Source organism: Rhinoraja longicauda, chromosome 8, assembly GCF_053455715.1.
Source record: "Rhinoraja longicauda isolate Sanriku21f chromosome 8, sRhiLon1.1, whole genome shotgun sequence".
NCBI lineage: Eukaryota > Metazoa > Chordata > Chondrichthyes > Rajiformes > Arhynchobatidae > Rhinoraja > Rhinoraja longicauda.
Window position 1 is genome coordinate 6,281,782 of NC_135960.1, and position 24,824 is coordinate 6,306,605.

At 47.8% G+C, this 24,824-nt stretch overlaps 1 protein-coding gene across 8 annotated transcripts in view; it reads left to right on the top strand.

The window, feature by feature from the left end:
- The window catches only part of LOC144595734 (myc box-dependent-interacting protein 1-like), a 147,933-nt gene that overhangs the window by 95,244 nt on the left and 27,865 nt on the right, over window positions 1–24,824 (top strand). For 3 of the 8 annotated variants that reach the window (XM_078403304.1, XM_078403302.1, XM_078403306.1), the window contains 6 exons: window positions 214–367; window positions 6,120–6,248; window positions 10,717–10,821; window positions 15,534–15,557; window positions 19,274–19,417; window positions 23,225–23,368. In XM_078403304.1, the coding sequence (XP_078259430.1) occupies window positions 214–367; window positions 6,120–6,248; window positions 10,717–10,821; window positions 15,534–15,557; window positions 19,274–19,417; window positions 23,225–23,368 (700 nt within the window). The remainder of the gene's footprint in view (window positions 1–213; window positions 368–6,119; window positions 6,249–10,716; window positions 10,822–15,533; window positions 15,558–19,273; window positions 19,418–23,224; window positions 23,369–24,824) is intronic. The other 5 variants (XM_078403308.1, XM_078403303.1, XM_078403307.1 and 2 more) reach the window with 5 other exon arrangements.

Sequence of the window (24,824 nt, forward strand, 5' to 3'; positions counted from 1 at the left end):
TCAGGTAGGACGAGTGTTGATGAGATTTGGTCAGCATGGGCAAGTCGGGCCAAAGGGCCTGTTTCCATCCTGTATTAATGAGTCCAGACGAATGTCCCGGGGGGGGGGGAGGGGGGGGACTGGAAAGATGTTGACCGCCTGCAGCCAGGCGTTTCTTTGGATTTGTTCTGATGCACGTTGTTTTGTTTTTTTTACCTTTGCTCGTACCGACAGTACGCCGGTGAAGCCCGAAGTTTCCAGCGCATCGCCACCACTGGAAGAGTCTCCTCCTGGTAGCCCCACGGTGAAGAATGACAACCATGTGCCCGTGGCAGCTTTGCCCACGCCGCACGGCCCTCTTCCTCCCGTACCAAAGTCGCCCTCCCAGGTAAGGCAGGTTGCCCCTGGAAATGGGATGGCATTCCCTCCACCCACTCATCCTGATTTTTGTCTTGCAGGAAGAACGCAGTTATTTCTCCTTCACTTCCTTGTCTCTATGTAATGTATTGATTGCACTGTCTCATTGTAATGTGCCGTATCGTACTGCCATCCCCGTCTATGTGTTTTGCATCTGTATTGGTCTATGGCCCCTGGAGGCAATCTGTTCCGTCCCATTCGTTGCAAGATCTGAAAGGAGTGGAGCGACAAATAAACTAAATAATAATAATAATAATAATAATCTCTTATAGAAATGTATAAAATTATAAAAGGACTGGACAAGCTAGGTGCAGGAAACATGTTCCCAATGTTGGGCGAGTCCAGAACCAGGGGCCATACAGTCTTAGAATAAAGGGGAGGCCATTTAAAACTGAGGTGAGAAAAAAACTTTTTCACCCAGAGAGTTGTGAATCTGTGGAATTTTCTGCCACAGAGGGCAGTGGAGGCCAATTCACTGGATGGATTTAAGAGAGAGTTAGATAGAGCTCTAGGGGGCTAGTGGAATCAAGGGATATGGGGAGAAGGCAGGCACGGGTTATTGATTGTGGACGATCAGCCATGATCACAATGAATGGCGGTGCTGGCTCGAAGGGCCGAATGGCCTCCTCCTGTACCTATTTTCTATGTTTCTAAAACCAAAACAGAGCCCACCTCCCTAGTGCAGGACAAACAATGAACTATTATACAACTACCTACAACTATCTGCACATTTGTACAGGTGTCTGGTGCTCAATAACAGCCCTGGCATGCTGGAGATAAACTGATTTACCGTCTGAGCCCCAGGTATAAATATCAGCAAACCTAGCAGCTCCTTCAGCCTACGTCCCCATTCCAAGGTCAACCCAACTCCATCCACAAGCTCTCTTGGTTTCTGAAAACATCTGACCATTTTCTAAGCATTTGCCGCCCCTTCAACTAAGGTTTGGGTGCCGAGTATGATTTGCCTATCCTCGTAAGTTCCGGGAGTGGAAATAGGCCATTCGGCCCTTCAAGTCTACTCCGCCATTCAATCATGGCCGATCTACCTTTACCTCTCGACCTCGTTCTCCTGCCTTCTCCCCATAATCCCCTGGCACCCATAATAATCAAGAATCTGGCAATCTCTGCTGTAGAAACATCCATTGACTTGGCCTGCGGCAATGAATTCCACAGGTTCACCACCCTCTGAATAAAGAGGATAGGCTGAGGTGATCTGATTGACAATAAACAATAGACAATACGTGCTGGAGTAGGCCATTCGGCCCTTCGTGCCAGCACCACCATTCAATGTGATCATGGCTGATCATTCTCAATCAGTACCCCGTTCCTGCCTTCTCCCCATACCCCCTGACTCCGCTATCCTTAAGAGCTCTATCTAGCTCTCTCTTGAATGCATTCAGAGAATTGGCCTCCACTGCCTTCTGAGGCAGAAAATTCCACAGATTTACAACTCTCTGACTGGAAAGGTTTTTCCTCAATTCCGTTCTAAATGGCCTACCCCTTATTTTTAAACTGTGGCCCCTGGTTCTGGACTCCCCCAACATTGGGAACATGTTTCCTGCCTCTACCGTGTCCAACCCCTTAATAATCTTATATGTTTCGATAAGATCCCCTCTCATCCTTGAACTGGCCAAGGGTGTGGGCACTTGGAAGAGCGGTGGTGAGAAGCTGTTTCCTTGGGTTGAGGAATCAAAACCATGGGGCATCGCACCAGAAGGAGTTGGCAATTTAAGACTAAGAGAAGGAGAAACTGCACAGATTTGTAAATCTATGGACTTCGATCCATTCAGAGGATGCACGTATTGGTAACACGTATCGGGCGGCACGGTGGCGCAGCGGTAGAGTTGCTGCCTCACAGCGAATGCAGCGCCAGAGACTCAGGTTCGATCCCGACTACGGGTGCCGTCTGTACGGAGTTTGTACGTTCTCCCCGTGACCTGCGCGGGTTTTCTCCGAGATCTTCGGTTTCCTCCTACACTCCAAAGGCGTACAGGTTTGTAGGTTAATTGGCTTGGTAAATGTAAAAATTGTCTCTAGTGGGTGTAGGAGAGTGTTAATGCGCGGGGATCGCTGTGCGGTGTGGACCCGGTGGGCCGAAAGGGCCTGTTTCCGCGCTGTATCTCTAAACTAAACAATGGGTTAAAGCACAGGATCAACTATGATCATTCGAAGGGTCGAGTAAACATGGGACCTTGTAGTGGCCATTTACTTTTCTGCAAGTTGAGTTATTAATGCTGCCATTGTATTGTCACCTATGTTTTCATATCTTGGCACGCTTGACAACATTATCAATTATATTGCCCTTAGCTGTTTCGAGCCATACGCATGGTATGTAGAAGTTCAACCAAAATTTCTACATCCAACATGGTTGCCCTGTTGCAGCATAACTAAGCAAATGTTAATCCTGTGGGTAAGTCGGCTGATCTTGAGTTACCACGGAACGTTAAGCAATCAACAACCTTGTGTAATTAAGGAGAGGAGCAAGAGTTGGAGTATCATTGCGGTTTTTGGGTTGGGTCCCTTCAGTCTTTGGGTTGGGATCCATCAGTTTGACACAAAACGTTGCCTTTTCATGTTCTCCAGCTTACCAATCACTGGTCACTGATAAATGAAGTTAAGAGCTTGATAGTATAAGAAAATAACTGCTGATGCTGGTACAAATCGAAGGTATTTATTCATAAAATGCTGGAGAAACTCAGCAGGTCAGGCAGCATCTTCAGGAGAGAAGGAATGGGTGACGTTTCGGGTCGAGACCCTTCTTCAGACACTGAGATACTTTGCCACGAGTGGCTTGAATCTCATGTTTGGCTCCATGAGCCTTGTTGAGCTGGTGGGATTCAAGGTAGCTCCTTGAGGGGGAATGGATATGTTGGTTATCTGAGAAAGCCAAGAGTAGGCGGTACACAGTTTAGAGTTTAGAGATACAGAGCGGAAACAGGCCCTTCGGCCCATCGAGTCCGCACCGACCAGTGATCCCCTCACATTCCTCCTGCAGTTGTACAGGGCCCTAGTGAGACCGCACCTGGAGTACTGTGTGCAGTTTTGGTCTCCAAATTTGAGGAAGGATGTTCTTGCTATTGAGGGCGTGCAGCGTAGGTTTACTAGGTTAATTCCCGGAATGGCGGGACTGTCGTATGTTGAAAGACTGGATCGATTAAGCTTGTATACACTGGAATTTAGAAGGATGAGAGGGGATCTTATCGAAACGTATAAGATTATTAAGGGGTTGGACACGTTAGAGGCAGGAAACATGTTCCCAATGTTGGGGGAGTCCAGAACAAGGGGCCACAGTTTAAGAATAAGGGGTAGGCCATTTAGAACTGAGATGAGGAAAAAAACTTTTTCAGTCAGAGAGTTGTAAATCTGTGGAATTCTCTGCCTCAGAAGGCAGTGGAGGCCATTCTCTAAATGCATTCAAGAGAGAGCTAGATAGAGCTCTTAAGGATAGCGGAGTCAGGGGGTATGGGGAGAAGGCAGGAACGATCAGCCATGATCACGTTGAATGGCGGTGCTGGCTCGAAGGGTCGAATGGCCTCCTCCTGCACCTATTGTTTATTGTCTATTAACACTGCCCTACACACACTAGGGACAATTTATACCAGTACCAAGCCAATTAACCTACAAACCTGTACGTCTTTGGAGTGTGGGAGGAAACCGAAGACCTCGGAGAAAACCCACGTGGGTCACGGGGAGAACGTACAAACTCCGCACAGACAGCACCCAGAGTCAGGATCGAACCAATGTCTCTGGCGCTGCAAGCGCTGTAAGTTAGCTACTCCACTGCTGCGCCACCGTGCCACCCTGAACCCACAGGAGGCATACATTCTGTGCAATAGCCTTGCATTGGGGTTAGTGTCAAATGGCACCTTTCGTGTCAGAGAGAGAGGAGAGAGAGAGAGAGAAAAAGTTTTGCAAAGTTTGTGCAAGTTTTGGAAAGTTTGAGAAAGTTTGAGAGAGAGAGAGAGAGAGAGAGAGAGAGAGAGAGAGAGAGAGAGAGAGAGAGAGAGAGAGAGAGAGAGAGAGAGAGTTTTGGAAAGTTGGAGAAAGTTTTGGAAAGTTGGAGAGAGAGAGAGAAAGTTTTGGAAAGTTGGAGAAAGTTTTGGAAAGTTGGAGAGAGAGGGGGAGAGGTTACTGATTGTGGGTGATCAGCCATGATCATATTGAATGGCGGTGCTGGCTTGAAGGGCCGAATGGCCTCCTCCTGCACCTATTGTCTATGTTTGTCTATGTTTCTATGTGTCGGCTAGGGGTCCAATGGATGTAAAACGAGAACTATCTCAGTTGCTGTAGTGGGCGAGGCGTTGACATTTTAAAAAAATGGATTTGGAATGATAGCTCTGCTTATTCAGCCGTGCCTCAGCTGCGCGATCTATAGCTGCAGGCTGAGAAATAGCTGCTACTCCCTGTGCCACTTGGTTCCATGGCACACTAACACTGTCCTGCACACACTTGGGACAATCTATACTTGCACCAGGCCAATTAACCTACAAACCCGTACGCCTCTGGTGTGTGGGAGGAAAGCCGAAGGTCTCGGAGGAAACCCACGCAGGTCACGGGGGGATCGTACAAACTCCGTACAGACGGCGCCCGTAGTCGGGATGGAGCCCAGTCTCCTGGCGCTGTGAGGCAGCAACTTTACCGCTGCGCCACTTATTCGTGTGATTTGTGGTGGGATGTTAAGCTACCATCTATGACATTAGAGACTTACTTAAGTTCCACTTTACCTTGAACTAAACATCATACCCTTTATTCTGTATCTGTACACTGTGGGAGACTCGAGTGTAATCATGTGTCGGGTTTGTCGCTGACTGGATGTCACACAACAAAAATCTTTTAACTGTACCTCAGTACATGTGACAGTGAACTGAACTAATTTTTGAAAAATAATAATTTATTTGAAAAAGGGATAATGTACATTAATTGACATTCAAACAAATGTAAATGTACTCGAGTTGGCCGAGAGGCTAGTTTTCATCGACAGTCCCTTAGCCTGATGTTGTTAGGCATCCTAGAAAAGAAATACAATACAATATGTACAATAGTTAAAAACATAGTACATTACCATACAGAGCAATAGAGTTAATTAAAATGAGCAGACAAAACCCAAACAGCAGATGTAAAATTATAGCAGACTAGACCAAATGGACCCATTGGGCCCAAACCTCTCCTGCATTGGTGCAGCACCCTCTCCTCCACTTCTCCTCCCCCTCTCCTCCCCCTCTCCTCCCCCTCTCCTCCCCCTCTCCTCCCCCTCTCCTCCCCCTCTCCTCCCCCTCTCCTCCCCCTCCACCCCACTCCCTCCCTCCCTCCCTCCCTCCCTCCCTAGGAGATAGATTTAAACCTTAAAATGTGAATAACTAAAATATATAACACTGATTTCAATGAAACTTCTTCCATTAGCACTAAAGGGGCGACGGTGAGTAAGGTGGGCCTAAAATTGTCGCGCTATCGTGTACCGTTTTGTCTGTGGTTCAGGAACAAACAAACGAGAGTTTTAGTATATAGATTAAAAAATTATTACTGTGGTATCATTTCTCCTGTTTGTTTGAAAAGTTGCAAATGACCTTCTGACTTTCCATGTCAACCTCTGCTTGCTGTGTCGGTTGGTTCTGCTCTTGACGGCTCGCTACTGATCTGGTCTCTGAAGCGATGTTTGTGGGGGGAATGTTCAGCTTTGTTGTCGCGTTTGCCTTTGCTATTGACGTCTCTCTTCGCTCGTGCAGCAAAGGAAAGGTCCTCCAGTGCCCCCTCCTCCAAAGGTCACGCCATCCAAGGACATCAAGCAAGAGAATATCCTCAATCTTTTTGCCGACAGTTTCATCCCAGAGATAAGTGTGACCACACCTTCTCAGGTTTGCTATTTCCACACTTGCCCCCCCCCCCCCCCCCCCCAGTTCCACTATGAACCACCATCACCCTCATCTTAACACTGTTTGCCATCATTAACCCCCCTCTCATCTAACCCTCACCTGTTGGTGCATGATGCATGCCTCGTGTTGTCAGGTGACTGTTTATATTAGTCACCTAAATCACCCAGTAATAGCAGGCCTTGGACGTTTCACTTAGACTTGGGCTGCCGCCACATTCGTCATTTATATCCTAAATTGTGTCGGAAGGAACTGCAGATGCTGGTTTCTACCAAAAGACGGGACACGAAATGCTGGAGTAACTCAGTAGGTCAGGCAGCATCTCTGGAGAAAAGGAAGAGATGACATTTTGGGTCGGAACCCTTCTTCAGACTGAAGAGCCTAGCGGTGGGTTCCGAGAATAGGGGGTGGGTTTTAAGAATAAGGGGTCGGCCGTTTAGAACTGAGATGAGGAAAAACCTTTTTCAGTCAGAGAGTTGTGAATCTGTGGAATTCTCTGCCTCAGAAGGCAGTGGAGGCCAATTCTCTGAATGCATTCAAGAGAGAGCTGGATAGAGCTCTTAAGGATAGCGGAGTCAGGGGGTATGAGGAGAAGGCAGGAACGGGGTACTGATTGAGAATGATCAGCCATGATCACATTGAATGGCGGTACTGGCTCGAAGGGCCGAATGGCCTACTCCTGCACCTATTGTCTATTGCCTATTGTCTATTGACCCAAAACATCACCTATTCCTTTGCTCCCGAGCTGCTGCCTGACCCGCTGAGGTTTAGTTGAGAGATACAGCATGGAAAGAGGCCCTTCGGCCCACCAAGTCCGTGCCAGCCAGCGATCCTTGCACGCTAACACTATCTTATACACACTCAGGACAATTTACGATTTTACCAAGTCAATTAGCTGACAAACCTGCATGTCTTTGGAGTGTGGGAGAAAACTGGAGCTGTCTCTAGATAACAACTGTAGTACCACCGTGCCACCCGAAAATTGCTCCAGCATTTTATGTCTATTTTCATCCTAAATTATGGATCTGCTTTAACGTTTTCTGGTTATACTGGTTAGCTAAATGGTGGAACAGGCTCAAAGGGCCAAATGGCCTGCTCCTCCACTTCCCAGTGCAGTCTAACAGACAGTTAGTTGCAGGAGGTCCAAACAGTCCAAAATAAAATGCATGAGATTTGCATTTGAAATGCGTGGTGAAAGATTTTGCTGTTTGTACTATTTGTATCGGCACGGATGGCAGCCCAAGGTCTTGCCAAATGTTTGTGTGTTTAGTTGCTTGTGCAAGTTTGTGATTTGGTGTCAAAAAATGGATGAATAGTATTTTTTGCTTCGTAAGTTCTAGGAGCAGAATTAGGCCATTCGGCCCATCGAGTCTACAGCGCCGTTCAATCACGGCTGTTCTATCTTTCACTCTCAGCCCCGTTCTCCTGCCTTCTCCCCGATAATGTCTTGTCTTGGCATGGTCGCTTAGAGCAGACTTTGCAAGCGATGCCTTTCAAATGCCTGAAGGCTACTTGTCAGGCAGCTTTTTTTATGACTGCATGTGTCTGCATGAATTACAGCAGCATGAATTAAGCTGGAATAGATGTCAACAATTGCAAATTGGATTAACAGAGTTTCCCAAAGGTAGAATGGACAAGCTGCGTGGTTTATTATAAAATGTTTCATTTTATTGATTGGTCGACTTCGGCAGTTTTACATGACGTGAAGGTTTGAAGAATGTGTCTGCAATTATTGGCAATGGTTACCGTTAATTGTGGCTCCACTTTAAGATGAGTCCTAGTCGTGAGGCACAGAATGGAGACCTTCAGCTCGCCATGTCGATGCCAATCTATCTCTAGTACACTGTGAGAGAGTCATAGAGTGATACAGCGTGGAAACAGGCCCTTCAGCCCAACTTGCCCACACCGGCCAATATGCCCCAGCTACACTAGTCCCACCTGCCTGCGTTTGGTCCACATCCCTCCATCTGTGTACCTGCCCAGAACTGAACACAATATTCTAAATGCGGTTTCACCAACGTCTCATACAATTGCAACATGACCTCCCAGCTTCTATACTCAATACTCTAACTGATGAAGGCCAATGTGCCAAAAGCCTTTTTGACCACCTTATCTACCTGTGACACGACCTTCAATAAACAATGGATGCAGGAGTAAGCCATTCGGCCCTTCGAGCCAGCACCGACATTCACTGTGATCATGGCTGATCATCCACAATCAGTACCCCGTTCCTGCCTTCTCCCCATATCCCTTGACTCCACTATCTTTATCTAACTCTCTTGAAAGCATCCAGAGAACTGGTCTCCACTGCCTTCTGAGGCAGCGAATTCCATAGATTCACAATAGACAATAGACAATAGGTGCAGGAGGAGGCCATTCGGCCCTTTGAGCCTGCACAGCCATTCAATGTGATCATGGTTGATCATTCTCAATCAGTACCCCGTTCCTGCCTTCTCCCCATACCCCCTGACTCCGATATCCTTAAGAGCTCTATCTCGCTCTCTCTTGAATGCATTCAGAGAATTGGCCTCCACTGCCTTCTGAGGCAGAGAATTCCACAGATTCACAACTCTCGGACTGAAAAAGTTTTTCCTCATCACAGTTCTAAATGGCCTACCCCTTATTCTTAAACTGTGGCCCCTTGTTCTGGACTTCCCCAACATTGGGAACATGTTTCCTGCCTCTAACGTGCCCAACCCCTTAATAATCTTGTACGTTTCGATAAGATCCCCTCTCATCCTTCTAAATTCCAGTGTATACAAGCCTAGTTTTAAAAGCCATTTGGGTTCTTATTAAACATTCCTTTCTGTCCTTGGCCACCTCCACAGTCAGAGTGAGGCCACATGTAATTTGGAGGAACAGCACTTCGTATTTCACTTGGGAAGCTTACGACCCAGCGATGTGAATATTGATTTCGTAACCCCTGCATTCCCCCTCTCTCTCTCTCTCTCTCTCTCTCTCTCTCTCCGTCCCTCCCCCACTCTAGCCATCCTGCCAGTTCTACTGTTCGCATCCATATCGTTATCACCTCTTTGACAGCCAACAATCGACCATTGTGGGCTCCACCCTTCCTTGGTCATCGGTGCCGGCTCTGATTTGTTCTGAACCTATTCATACCTGCAGATTCCCTCCCCCCACTACCCCCCCACTCTCAGCCCGAAGAAGGGTGTGGACCCGAAACGTCACCTATCTCTTTTTATCCAGAGATGGCTGCTGCCTAACCCGCTGAGGTACTCCCAGCATTTTGTGTCTATCAATTACTTCCACTGCCCATTTTCAGGATCTGTTTTTATTTTTTTTTCTCTCCCTCTTTATAAACCAACAAGGGAAATAGAGTCTAAATGTTGTCCATTAATTTGATCCAGCTGAAGAGGGTCATGTACTCGACTGAATATATTCAACATAGGCTTCAAGACTGGGTACAGAGGTCAAGACAAAAACATCGTAGATACGTAGACACACAGACAATATGTGCAGGAGTAGGCCATCCGGCCCTTCGAGCCAGCACCGCCATTCAACGTGATCATGGCTGATCATCCACAATCAGTACCACATTGCTGCCTTCTCCCCATGCCCCTTGATTCCGCTACCCCTGAGAGCTCTATCTGACTCACTTTTGAATGCATCCAGTGAATCGGCCTCCACAGCCTGCTGTGGCAGAGAATTCCACAAATTCACAACTCTCTGGGTGCAAAAGTTTCTCCTCGTCCTAGTTCTAAATGGCCTCCCCTTTATTCTTGAACTGTGGCCCCTGGTTCTGGACTCCCCCAACATCGGGAACCATGTTTCCAGCATCTAGCGTGTCCAATCCCTTAATAATTTTATGGTGTTATTATAAGATCCCCTCTCATCCTTCTAAATTCCAGTGAATACAAGCCCAGTCGCTCCATTCTTTCATCATATGATAGTCACGCCATCCCGGGGATTCATCTGGTGAACCTACGCTGCACTCCCTCAATAGCAAGAATGTCCTTCCTCAAAACTTCTCATAATTGAGTGTTTTTGGTAATTTTCCTCTAGGATAGATCCTGTTAGGATTGATCACCCAGCGACAGTTTCTTCCCCAGCTGTTATCAGCCAACTGAATCATCCTACCACAACCAGAGAGCAGTCCTGAACTACTGTCTACCTCTTTGGTGACCCTCGGACTATCCTTGATGGGACTTTGCTGGCTTTATCTGGCACTAAACGTTATTCCCTTATCATGCATCTATACACTGGAAATGGCTAGATTGTGATCATGTATTGTCTTTCCGCTGGCTGGTTAAAACGCAACAAAAGTTTTCGCTGTACCTCGGTACACGGGACAATAAACTAAACTGAACTGTTATTTCATCTCCAAAATCTCCACATGTTTGCTTTCTGCTTGCTTGTGTTTCATTGTGGCAAAGGAGTAAACTGCTTTCTCTTGTGTTTTTTCTTCCCTCCCTTGTGCACGCAAACTCCTGCCTAGTTTGAGGCTCCTGGGCCTCTGCTGGATGAAGGACCCCTGCTGGACTTTGACCCTGTGAAGCCAGAATCTAATCCAGTAGTGAGGGCACCTTCTCCTGTCTCCCAGGTTTGTTCAGCTCTGCCTTTCCTCTCTGGGTGATTTGAGGCGTTGACACTTCTACTGGTACTGTGTACGAATTACTTGTGGGCCGCACAAGTAGGGTTGCCAACTGTCCCGTATTAGCCGGGACATCCCTTATTTTGGCCTAATTTGGTTTGTCCTGTACAGGACCGCCCTTGTCCGTATTAGGCCCGGATGGAGCTGTAGGCCCGGACCAAGCTGTAAGCCTGGACAATGTAGGCCCGAACACCGTAGGCCCAGACACTGTAGCCCGGGGGCCGCTGTAGTCCCAGACAGTGGAGGCCCGGAGGCCTGGGCACCGTCTAACGGAGGTTGCATAGCAACCCTCCTCCCGGCCCGGGCGGCCACCATTGGTGGAGCGGGAGCACGTGGCCGCTGGCTGGGTGAGGTCACGTGGGGCGCGGGGCGGTGACGTCACCCTATGTCCCTTATTTTGGAGTGAGGAAGTTGGCAACCCTATGCACTAGGCTATCATATCCTTGGGAAGGAGTGGTGAACAAATGGTCACTCTCCTTTTGACCTCCCAGAAAGTCGCAGCTGAAGGAGTTGCATCTGTTTATGGCCTGATTGAAGTTAGGTGCTAGAAGATTAATCTGTGGATTAGTGCAATAGTCTGGTTTAGAAATACAAGGTGCAAACGGGCCCCTTCAGCCCACAGGGTCCGTGCCGACCAACGATCACGAGTACACTAATGCTATCCTACACACTGGGGACAAATTACTGAAGCCACTTAACCTACAAACCTGCAGGTCTTTTTGGAATGTGGGAGGAAATCCTACGCGGTCACAGGCTGAACGTACAAAGTATAGAGACAGCACCCGTAGACAGGATCGAATTCTGGTCCCCGGCGCGGTATGGCAGCAACTCTACCACTGTACAGCCCCATAACATGTAGGACCTTTTGGGGGAAAAAAGGGTGGCACGGTGGCGCAGCGGTAGAGTTGCTGCCTGATTGTGCCAGAGACTCTGGTTCGATCCTGACTATGGGTGCTGTCTGTACGTGTTTTGTACGCTTCCCTCGTGACCTGCGTGGGTTTTCTCCAAGACCTTCGGTTTCCTCCCACACTCCAAAGACGTGCAGATTTGTAGGTCAATTGGCTTGGTATAAAAATGTAAAAATTGACCCTAGTGTGTGTGTGTGTAGGATAGTGTCAATAGACAATAGGTGCAGGAGGAGGCCATTCGGCCCTTCGAGCCAGCACCGCCATTCAATGTGATCATGGCTGATCATTCTCAATCAGTACCCCGTTCCTGCCTTCTCCCCATACCCCCTGACTCCGCTATCCTTAAGAGCTCTATCTAGCTCTCTCTTGAATGCATTCAGAGAATTGGCCTCCACTGCCTTCTGAGGCAGAGAATTCCACAGATTTACAACTCTCTGACTGAAAATTTTTTTCCTCATCTCAGTTCTAAATGGCCTACCCCTTATTCTTAAACTGTGGCCCCTTGTTCTGGACTCCCCCAACATTGGGAACATGTTTCCTGCCTCTAACGTGTCCAACCCCTTAATAATCTTATACGTTTCGATAAGATCTCCTCTCACCCTTCTTAATGTGCGGGGATCGCTGGTCGATGCGGACTCGATGGGCGCTGCATCTCTGAACTAAACAAAGCTAAATCACAAACTGAACAGCAGAGTGGACTGAGACGATGTTCTGACCAACAGTGATCATCACAGTTATGTAGTAGCTAATAAACTACTTGGGTTAGAAAATAGGAGGAGGCCATTTGGTCCTTCGAGCCAGCACCACTGGTTGGTTGGTTGGACTATTTCAAGAGTCCTTGTGCAGTGTCACTTGGAAGCCTATTAACCCAGAATGTTCAATGCACAAACAAAACTGAATCTTGGCATATGCCACAAGCAACTAAAGAAATGTTTTCAAGATGTTAAAACTGATTAACAGATCACATGTTTTATTCTGGTGCCTCAGTTAAATGCCTCTGACCTACCATCCATCGGCATTTTTTGGAAGTGGTGATAAGTTCCCCACTGATCTGCTCGTATGAAGGTTATTCATTGCCTTAAACAGCATCTTGTGCAGAGGTTTGGTGAGTTGTTGGGCCACGGTTGAAAAGAGCATCAATGTCTTTAACTCTAGCTGCCCCCCCGGCCTTTACATCGCCTCAGTGCACACCCCCCATGCAAAACATTTCCAACATTTCTTCAGTTTACCTCCAATAAGTAGGTTCGATAGCATCAAAAACCTTGAGCAAATCTTGCAGTGAGGGAATCCAGAAATGCAACCCGGCCATTCAGCCCATCTACTCTTCCTTGCCCCATCTGGTCAGCATGCATCAGTCACCCAAGGCAATGTCTTTCCTGCAACTTAAGGCAGACCAGTGTGTCATGGCTGTTTCTGGAATCCCACAGAATTGAGCTAAGGCAGCATTGTACGACACGATACGATAGACACGATACGATAGAACAGGAGGGAAATTGGTCTGCCAACAGTCATCCAACACAACAAGATTCATGAAACATGAAGTTAAAGTGACGAGTGGAAAGTCCAAGTTTGGGGATGTGCAAAGATTTGGGGTGAGGGTGGTGGAGGGGGAAGGGGAGTCAGTCTACCCCACTACAGAAGAGGAAGGAGTTGTCCAGTTGGGATCTCCTTGGTGTCAAGGATCTCCTGTGGTATTCTGTGATGCATCATGGTGGAAATGATTACGGTAATCATTTGGTCTATTTACCATTCCATTAAGAGCCTTGCTGACTGCATTTTTTAAACTTCCTTTGGTTCTTGAATTCAACTTGACCCCAATGGGTGCATGAATCCTTGATGGAGTGCCCAATGCAAGCCCCCTGGTCTGTGTTCTCAAGCTCCCCTTTTTTCCTGGTCCTTTTCTCCACAGATAGACAATAGACAATAGGTGCAGGAGGAGGCCATTCGGCCCTTCGAGCCAGCACCGCCATTCAATGTGCTCATGGCTGATCATTCTCAATCAGTACCCCGTTCCTGCCTTCTCCCCATACCCCCTGACTCTGCTATCCTTAAGAGCTCTATCTAGCTCTCTCCTGAATGCATTCAGAGAATTGGCCTCCACTGCCTTTTGAGGCAGAGAATTCCACAGATTCACAACTCTCTGACTGAAAAAGTTTTTCCTCGTCTCAGTTCTAAATGGCCTACCCCTTATTCTTAAACTGTAGCCCCTTGTTCTGGACTCCCCCAACATTGGGAACATGTTTCCTGCCTCTAACGTGTCCAACCCCTTAACAATCTTATACGTTTCGATAAGATCTCCTCTCATCCGTCTAAATTCCAGTGTGCACAATCCTAGTCGCTCCAGTCTTTCAACATCTGATAGTCCCGCCATTCCCGGAATTAACCTAGTAAACCTACGCTGCACGCCCTCAATAGCAAGAATATCCTTCCTCAAATTTGGAGACCAAAACTGCACACAGTACACACACAGATGCTGTCTGACCCGCTGAGTCTCTCCAGCATTTTGCGTCTACCTCCCTTTTCCTTACCAGTTCGCCTATCAACCAAACGTCCTCCTAAATCTAATTTTACAGCTGAGACTGTTGTTTCCTCTGATCTGTTCTTCAACCAGAAATGAAGTTCTTTTTAAGTTCTTTTAAATCAAGGCTGAAGACTTTTCTGTTTGACACTGCCTTTTATTAAATCAAATAATTATTCAGTTCTTACACTGTACTGTAACTTTTATTCTTGTATTTTGTACCTGTCGTGTTCTACTTTAGCTTGTTTCTATTTTCTATTCTCTTTAATGACTGTTTTTATTTGCTTTTTAATGTTTCATGTAAAGCACTTTGAATTGCCCTTGTTGCTGAAATGTGTATAAGTGAACTTGCCTTGCCTTGCCTTGTGGAAAGTCAACCATTGGGATGTTTTATCTGATTTCCTCGATGACCCTGACACTATCATGGTGGTAAGATGGTCGCAAAATGCAAACTCAGCGGGACAGGCAGCATCTCTGAGAGAGGGAATGGGTGATGTTTCTGGCCGAGATCCTTCTTCAGACTCAAAACGTCACCCATTCCTTTAATCTGGAGCAGCTGCCTGACCCGCTGAGTTACTCCAGCATCTTGTGCCTTTTTATCTTCGGCATAAACCAGCATCTGGAGTTCCTTCCTACACAATGTGTTTAGAACATTGATTTTGAAAATAATTTTTTCCGTGTAGTTATTCATCTAGCTGCAACAGAAACACTTGGAATGGATAAAGGGTAGTGAATTGCTGGAAGTATATCTGTGTTGAATTTTCTATCGTTTGCCAGGTATTCACAACAATATCTTAGACATAAAAGCCTTCAATTTAGGATGTTTGCAAACCTTGTCACTAGATATATTCCATTAAAAGGGTGAGAATAAAGGTGTAGGAAGGAACTGTAGATGCTGGTTTACACCAAAGATAGACACAAAATGCTGTAGTAACTCAGCGGGACAGGCAGCATCTCTGGGGAGAAGGAATGGGTGACGTTTCGGGTCAAGACCCTCCTTCAGACTCGTTTCGGGTCGGGAATCCTCCAGTTTCCCTCTCCCCCGACTCTCGGTCTGTAGAAGAGTCTCGATCTGAAAAGTCACCCATTCCTTCTCTCCAGAGATGCTGCCTGTCCCGCTGAGTTACTCCAGCATTTTGTGTCTATCTTCGGCGAGAATAACGATACCGGTGTAAAGTGCAACTAACAATGACTTCTCAATTCACATGTTTAATGTATTTCATTCAACATGCTAGACTTTACCTTGGGATTTGTGGGAGGTAAGCATTACGGATAAAACACGTCAGCATGCACAAGTCCACCAGTCTGCCTGCTTGATGCCAACACCTTTTTTTTAAATTTGCAATCATTTTGTGCGTGAACTGCTTTCGTCAGCTCTTGTCACTTCAGCTGTGGAGGGGTTAGAAACAAGAAAATTAGTGCAGGAGGAGGCCATTCACCCCCTTCGAGCCTGCACCGCCATTCATTGTGATCATGGCTGATCATCCACAATCGGTAACCTGTACCTGCCTTCTCTCCATACCCCCGATCCCTTTAGCCACAAGGGCCACACCTAACTCCCTCTTAAATATAGCCAATGAACTGGCCTCAACTACCTTCTGTGGCAGAGAATTCCACAGATTCACCACTCTCTGTGTGAAAAAAAACGTTCTCATCTCGGTCCTAAAAGACTTCCCCCTTATCCTTAAAATGTGACCCCTTGTTCTGGACTTCCCCCAACCGCGGGAACAATCTTCCTGCATCTAGCCTGTCCAACCCCTTAAGAATTTTGTAAGTTTCTATAAGATCCCCCCTCAATCTTCTAAATTCCAGCGAGTACAAGCCGAGTCTATCCAGTCTTTCTTCATATGAAAGTCCTGCCATCCCAGGGATCAATCTGGTGAACCTTCTCTGTACTCCCTGGATGTATAACGTCCCCTTTGATCTGCCGTTTTGACATCTTGCCCTTCCAGATCTCTAGTTCCCCTCTCCCCCGACTCTTAGTCTGAAGAGGGGTCTTGACTCGTAACGTCACCCTGTCCCGCTGAGTTACTCCGGCATTTTGTGTCTATACCTTCCTGTCTAGAGTGCTTTATTGTGTGGTGTTTCTGTATCCTCCCCCCTCTCCCAGCCAAAGTCCTGTTCTTGTACCCATCGCTTTGCATTGAAAGCAAGTCTCCCTTTTGTGCATTTGTGAATGTCATTCTTGTTTGTCTCGTTTTTATCGGTGTATGTATTTGACGTTCCTTTGCTTATTTCACTTTCTAGCGTGGGTATTCTCTGAAGAATAACGTTTAAAACCTTTTTGTCTCGACCAATTTTGGAGAACCTTTTTATTTCAGGGAAAACTAAAGTAGCTGACTGAAGATTCCTGGCTCTGCAATTCAGGATTTGGGACAAAGACCTTCTAGGAATTTGTTTTGGGAACCCCCCCCAAGTTGGGAAAATTTAGTGCTCGGTGATTTTGCTTTAGGATGCACTCAGATAGGAATTATGTTCATTTATTGCAGAATTATGTACAGGTCCACCACCGTTTATTTTATTTTTTTTCCCCTCTCCGGCAACTGGTGGTCCTCCTTTAATCCGGACAAAATTACGAGAGTGCATTTCAAATCCTCCTAAGAAGTGTCCCCCCCCCCCCCCCCCCATTAAAATGTGGGTCCTAGATGTGAGGCAGCCGACTTCGGGAATTCCGCACCGATCGGCCGATCGAATTTGCCCCGGGGCTCCGGTACTCCAGCCCAGCCGGGGGCGACAGATCCCCCCCTTCCCCCCCCGTAGCCGACCTCTGCGGCCAACGGACACGGGTCAAATTTGCCCGCCGGGGCAAGGGGTTCTGGGAACTCTGGCCCAGCTGGACGGAACCAGCAGATTCGTTCCCGTGGCCGGCTTTGCGGGACCGGTATCTCGGCTTCTCGGCCGCCAAGGCGGAACTTTCCGGAGCCGTCGGCATCCCTCTCGGAGGCCCCGACTTCCGTCGGTCCCGGCAGAACGGACGGATAATCCAGAAAGGGCTCTGGAACCGAGGGTGCCAGGAAGTCGGTGGTGTGGTGGACCTGTGACTTTCTGGAGATGCGGCCTAGAATGTGTGGACAACGTGGATGCTGGTCAGGTGTGGCTGGCTGCACGCTGTTCTAGAATCTCAGACGCACGCCCACGCAAAATCTCAATGAATACCAGCTTAGTGGTTGTAACCAATAATTAATTCATACTTAATTAATAATTAATATTTACTTGGGTCTATTGCTAACTTTTTGAAACTGTCGCTGACAAGGGTTGCGTGCAATTCTTAACACTCCTGCAGTAATTCTACACTGCCCTGGTTGTCCAGCATTGTTTAAAAGACAATAGACAATAGGTGCAGGAGGAGGCCATTCGGCCCTTCGAGCCATCACCGCCATTCAATGTGATCATGGCTGATCATTCTCAATCAGTACCCCGTTCCTGCCTTCTCCCCATACCCCCTGACTCCGCTATCCTTAGGAGCTCTATCTAGCTCTCTCTTGAATGCATTCAGAGAATTGGCCTCCACCGCCTTCTGAGGCAGAGAATTCCACAGATTCACAACTCTCTGACTGAAAAAGTTTTTCCTCATCTCAGTTCTAAATGACCTACCCCTTAGTCTTAAACTTAAACTGTTCATCTGTTGCAAATGAGAAAAATAATCTTTCTCAAACAATGCATTTGTGTACAGTACAGTTAAGGTTGCCAACTGTCCCGTATTAACCGGGACATCCTGTATTTTGGCTAAATTGGGACCGCCCTTGTCCCGTATTAGGCCCGAGGGGGGGGGTGGGGCACTGTAGGCCCGGACGCTGTAGGCCCCGACAGTTTAAGTCCCCACTCTAGGTTTCCGCCATTTTTAGCTACAGACAGTCTAGATCCGGAGGCCCGGGCGCCGCCTGACGGAGGTTTGCGCGGCAACCCGCCTCCCGGCCCGGGCGGCTGCCATTGTTGGAGCGGGAGCACGTGGCCGCTGGCTGGGTGAGGTCACATGGGGCGCGGGGCAGTGACGTCGCCTTGTCCCGTATTTGGGAATGAGATAGTTGGTACCCCTAAGTACACCAGTCATTGCATGCACGGCTGCATCAGACTTAGTGAGACCATCGCTTTTTAACATGCATCGATGCATTGTAAATTTGGGACAAAGTTCACCATACTTATACTCTTACAACAACGTCTACATAGAGTCATACAGTGTGGAAACAGGCCCTTCGTCCCAACTTGCCCACACCGGCCAACGTGTCCCATCTACACTAGTCCCTCTAAACCTGTCCTATCCATGCACCTGTCCAAATGTTTCTTAAATGTTGGGATAGTCCCAGCCTCAACTACCTCCTTTGCCAGTTTGTTTCATACACCCACCACCCATTGTATGAAAAAGTTACCCCTCAGATTCCTATTTAATCTTTTCCCCTTCACCTTACCTTCATCTCGATTCCCCTACTCGGGGCATGAGACTCTGTGCATCAACCTATTCCTCGCATGCTTTTATGGACCATGATAAGACCCCCCCCCCTCATCCTCCTGCACTCCAGGGAACAGACTCCCAGCCTGCTCAACCTCTCCCTCTAGCCCAGCCACTCCAGTCCCGGCAGCATCCTCGTAGCTTGCAGCGTCAGAAACCCAGGTTCGATCCCGACTGCGGGCGCTGTCTGTACGGAGTTTGCACGTGCTCCCCGTGACCTGCGTGGGTTTTCTCCGAGATCTTCGGTTTCCTCCCACACTCCAAAGACGTACAGGTTTGTCGGTTGATTGGGCTTGGTGCAGGTGTCAATTGTCCCTAGTGTGTGTGGGATAGTGTTAGTGTGCGGACACGGTGGGCCGAAGGGCCTGTTTCCGTGCCGTATCTCCGAACTAAACTGGTGTGTTCCTCTGGCTTTAGAGATTAATAACCTGGTGCTCTTGCATTTGATTCGGTGGGTCTCTGGATTTCTTGCCTGTTGTCTCACTAAGCTTCTTTGTCCTGTCTCTCCTCCTTGCTGCACTGCCCCAGCCTGAAAAGAATGCGCCTAACAGCATGTCTATGGACCAGTCCTCAAGCTTGGCTGCTGGGGATGGTTTTAATGAGATCACTTTTGCAGTGGACTGGTCGGTACAGCCCAGTCTAGTCGAGGAGAAACCAACGGTTGTTGCTGAAGTAAGTGTGAATAATAATTGTCTCAAGCTTTGGATGTGTGCATGCAATATCCCAACACACTCAATTTGCTCCAAATGGGATCAGTCTGGGAATTCTCAAGTGCAAGTGTACACAATCTGCCATATCAATAGACAATAGACAATAGGTGCAGGAGTAGGTCATTCGGCCCTTCGAGCCAGCACCGCCATTCAATGTGATCATGGCTGATCATTCACAATCAGTAGCCCGTTCCTGCCTTCTCCCCATACCCCCTGACTCCGCTATCCTTAAGAGCTCTATTTAGCTCTCTCTTGAAAGCATCCAGAGAATTTCCGTGCTGTATCTCTAAATCTAAATCTAAAATCTAAATTGGCCTCCACTGCCTTCTGAGGCAGAGAATTCCACAGATTTACAACTCTCTGACTGAAAAGGTTTTTCCTCATTTCCGTTCTAAATGGCCTACTCCTTATTCTTAAACTGTGGCCCCTGGTTCTGGACTTCCCCAACATTGGGAACATGTTTCCTGCCTCTAACGTGTCCAACCCCTTAATAATCTTATATGTTTCAATTAAAGATCCCCTCTCATCCTTCTAAGTTCCAGTGTATACAGGCCTGGTCACTCCAGTCTTTCAACACACGACAGTCCCGCCATTCTGGGAATTAACTTGGTAAACCTACGCTGCACGTCCTCAATAGCAAGAATATCCTTCCTCAAATTTGGAGACCAAAACTGCACACAGTACTCCAGGTGCGGTCTCACTAGGGCCCTGTACAACTGTGCACAGTGCTCCAGGTGCGGTCTCACTAGGACCCTAGACAACTGCACACAGTACTCCAGGTGCGGTCTCACTAGGGCCCTGTACAACTGCACACAGTACTCCAGGTGCGGTCTCACTAGGGCCCTGTACAACTGCACACAGTACTCCAGGTGCGGTCTCACTAGGGCCCTGTACAACTGCACACAGTACTCCAGGTGTGGTCGCACTAGGGCCCTGTACAACCGCACACATTGCTCCAGGTGCTGTCTCACTAGGGTCCTGTACAACTATATCGCGAGTCTATGTGTTGTGTTGTTCATAAGTGATAGGAGCAGAATTGGGCCATTCGGCCCATCAAGTCTACGCTGCCGTTCAATGATGGCTGATCTATCTTGCCCTCTCAACCCCATTCTCCTGCCTTCTCTCCATAACCCCTGACACCCTTGCTAATCGGACCCTACTTCAAACTCTTTCATTGAGTTTACTGAGAATTAAAGGACATTCCTTTAGGAAGGAGACGAGGGGAAATTTCTTTAGTCAGAGGGTGGTGCATCTGTGGAATTTTTTTTGCCATAGAAGGCTGTGGAGGCCGTCAGTGGATATTTTGAAGGCGGAGATTAGATTCTTGATTCGTATAGGTATCAGAGGTTATGGGGTGAGGAGGGAGAGATAGAACAACCTTGATTGAATGGCGGAGTAGACTTGATGGGCTGAATGGCCTGATTCTACTCCTATTCCTTCTGGACCTGGACATTATGACCATTACTGGGGAGATGAGGTGCAAACCTTTAGTATTTGAAATTTTTCACCTTAATTATTCTGTTGCTTTAATTCTCTTAAAATGTGCCAATAAACAGTTTGGGCAAGAAGGTGTTAATTTGATGGAAATTAGTGATCGTATGCGCACTTTATTTGCGTGTACTTTTGCATATTCTTTCTGTTCTGGTTGGAAGGAATTGGGGTGATGGAAGTTTTAATAGACAATAGACAATAGACAATAGTTGCAGGAGTAGGCCATTCAGCCCTTCGAGCCAGCACCGCCATTCAATGCGATCATGGCTGATCACTCTCAATCAGTACCCCGTTCCTGCCTTCTCCCCATACCCCTCACTCCGCTATCCTTAAGAGCTCTATCCAGCTCTCTCTTGAAAGGCACTTGGCTCATTGTGGGTTCCTGAAGTGTTTCATTGGCTGTAACACCTTTTGTGCATGATGAAATGAGACTTGCATTAATTCTTGCAGTGGGGAACCACAAGGTTAACCCCAGATAGGCGCGCAAAGTTTTAAAGAGAGAGGAAAAAAAACCTGCAGATGCTGGTTTAAATCGAAGGTAGACGCAAAATGCTGGAGTAACTCAGCGGGCCAGGCAACACCTTGGGTGACGTTTCGGGTCGAGACCCTTCTTCAGACTGATGTCGGGACAAAGATAGGATGTATTCGGAGACAGGAAGACTAGTAGGAGAACTGGGAAGGGTGAGGGGATAGAGTGGTGAAGCAGGGACTACCTGAAGTGGGAGAAGTCAATGTTCAAACTGCTGGGGTGCAAGCTGCCCAAGCGAAATATGAGGTGCTGTTCCTCCAATTTGCGCTGGGCCTCACTCTGGCACTGGAGGAGGCCCGGGACAGAAAGGTCAGATTGGGAATGGGAGGGGAAGTTGGAGTGCTGAGCCACCGGGAGATCAGGTTGGTTGAGACAGACTGAGCGGAGGTGTTCAGCGAAACAATTGCCGAGCGTTAGATTGTGCTCTTCGGGTTAAGGGAATCGAGGGATATGGGGAGAAAGCAGGAACGGGGTACTGATTGTGGATGATCAGCCATAATCATATTGAATGGCGGTGCTGGCTCGAAGGGACGAATGGCCTACTCCTGCCCCTATTGTCTATGTTTTGAAAGCTGGAGTAAGTCAGCTGGCCCCTCTTAACCACCCCCCCCCCCTGCAAATGTTCTGACTAGTGGAAATCCAAAAGTAAATCTAATCCTTCTTCTGATAAACAAAATTAGGATGTTCACACGTTATAGGAGTACAATTAGGCCATTCGGCCCTTCGAGTCTACTCCGCCATTCTATCATGGCTGATCTCTGCCACCCCATCCCATTTTCCTGCCTTCTCCCCGTAACCCTTGACACCCGTTCTAATCAAGAATTTGTTTATCTCTGCCTTTCAAAATATCCGCTGACTTGGCCTCCACAGCCCTCTGTGGCAATGAGTTCCACAGATTAACCACCCTCTGACTAAAGAGGTTCCTCCTCACCTCCTGTCTAAAAGAGCGCCCTTTAATTCTGTGGTTGTGACCTCTGGTCCTGGACTCTCCCACCAGTGGAAACATCCTTTCCACATCCACGCTATCTGTGCCTGTCATTATTCTGCACGTTTCAATGAGGTCCCCCCTCAACCTTCTAAACTCCAGTGAGCACAGGCCCAGTGCCATCAAACGCACATCATATGCTAACCCACACATTCCTGGAATGTTCAGAGAATAAAACAGTGCAGTGGCACGCAAGCCTGGGTAAATTTAAAACATTAGTCATTAAACTCTTATTTATTACAAATAAAAAGCTGAGTATTGCCTTAACTAACGGAAGGCACGGTGGCGCAGTGGTAGAGCTACTGCCTTACAGCGCCCATGATAGAATGGCGGAGTACACACGATAGAATGGCAGAGTACACAGAGACCCGGGTTCGATCCCGACTACGGGTGCTTGTCCGTACGGAGTTTGTACGTTCTCCCCGTGACCTGCGTGGGTTTTCTCCGAGATCTTCGGTTTCCTCCCACACTCCAAAGACGTACAGGTTTGTTGGTTGATTGGCCTTGGTGCAGGTGTAAATTGTCCCTAGTGTGTGTGGGATAGTGTTAGTGTGCGGACACGGTGGGCCGAAGGGCCTGTTTCCGCACCGTATCTCCGAACTAAACTGGTGTGTTTATTGGAACAGTGTGTTCCTCGCGTCCTCTGGCTTTAGAGATTAATAACCTGGTGCTCTTGCATTTGATTCTGTGGGTCTCTCGATTTCTTGCCTGTTGTCTCACTAAGCTTCTTTGTCCTGTCTCTCCTCCTTGCTGCACTGCCCCAGCCTGAAAAGAATGCGCCTAACAGCATGTCTATGGACCAGTCCTCAAGCTTGGCTGCTGGGGATGGTTTTAATGAGATCACTTTTGCAGTGGACTGGTCGGTACAGCCCAGTCTAGTCGAGGAGAAACCAACGGTTGTTGCAGAAGTAAGTGTGAATAATAATTGCCTCAAGGTTTGGATGTGTGCATGCAATATCCCAACACTCTCAATTTGCTCCAAATGGGATCAGTTTGGGTATTTTCAAATGCAAGTGTACACAATCTGCCATATCAATAGACAATAGGTGCAGGACTAGGTCATTCGGCCCTTCGAGCCAGCACCACCATTCAATGTGATCATGGCTGATCATTCACAATCAGTACCCCGTTCCTGCCTTCTCCCCATACCCCCTGACTCAGCTATCCTTAAGAGCTCTATTTAGCTCTCTCTTGAAAGCATCCAGAGAATTGGCCTCCACTGCCTTCTGAGGCAGAGAATTCCACAGATTTACAACTCTCTGACTGAAAAAGTTTTTCCTCATCTCCGTTCTAAATGGCCTACCCCTTATTTGTAAACTGTGGCCCCTGGTTGTGGACTTTGCATATTCCTTCTGTTCTGCTTGGAAGGAGTTGGGGGTGATGGAAGTTTTCAAAGGCACTTGGCTCATTGTGGGTTCCTGAAGTGTTTCATTGGCTGTAAAACCTTTTGTGCATGATGAAAGGAGACTTGCATTAATTCTTCAAGAGAGAGGAAAAAAACCCCACAGATGCTGGTTTAAATCGAAGGTAGAAGCAAAATGCTGGAGTAACTCAGCGGGCCAGGCAACACCTCGGGTGACGTTTCGGGTCGAGACCCCTCTTCAGACTGATGTCGGGACAAAGATAGGATGTAGTCGGAGACAGGAAGACTAGTAGGAGAACTGGGACGGGTAGGGGATAGAGTGGTGAAGCAGGGACTACCTGAAGTGGGAGAAGTCAATGTTCAAACCGCTGGGGTGTAAACTGCCCAAGCGAAATATGAGGTGCTGTTCCTCCAATTTGTGCTGGGCCTCACTCTGGCAATGGAGGAGGCCCGGGACAGAAAGGTCAGATTGGGAATGGGAGGGGGAGTTGGAGTGCTGAGCCACCGGGAGATCAGGTTAGTTGAGACAGACTGAGCGGAGGTGTTCAGCGAAACAATTGCCGAGAGTTAGGTTGAACTCTTATGGCTAAAGGAATCAAGGGATATGGGGGAGAAAGCAGGAACGGGGTACTGATTGTGGATGATCAGCCATAATCATATTGAATGGCGGTGCAGGCTCCAAGGGCCGAATGGCCTACTCCTGCACCTATTGTCTATGTTTTGAAAGCTGGAGTAAGTCAGCTGGTCCCTCTTAACCCCCCCTCTCTGCAAATGTTCTGACTAGTGGAAATCCAAAAGTAAATCTCTGGTCCTAGACTCTCCCACCAGTGGAAACATCCTTTCCACATCCACGCTATCTGTGCCTGTCATTATTCTGCACGTTTCAATGAGGTCCCCCCTCAACCTTCTCAACTCCAGCGAGCACAGGCCCAGTGCCATCAAACGCACATCATATGCTAACCCACACATTCCTGGAATGTTCAGAGAATAAAACAGTGCAG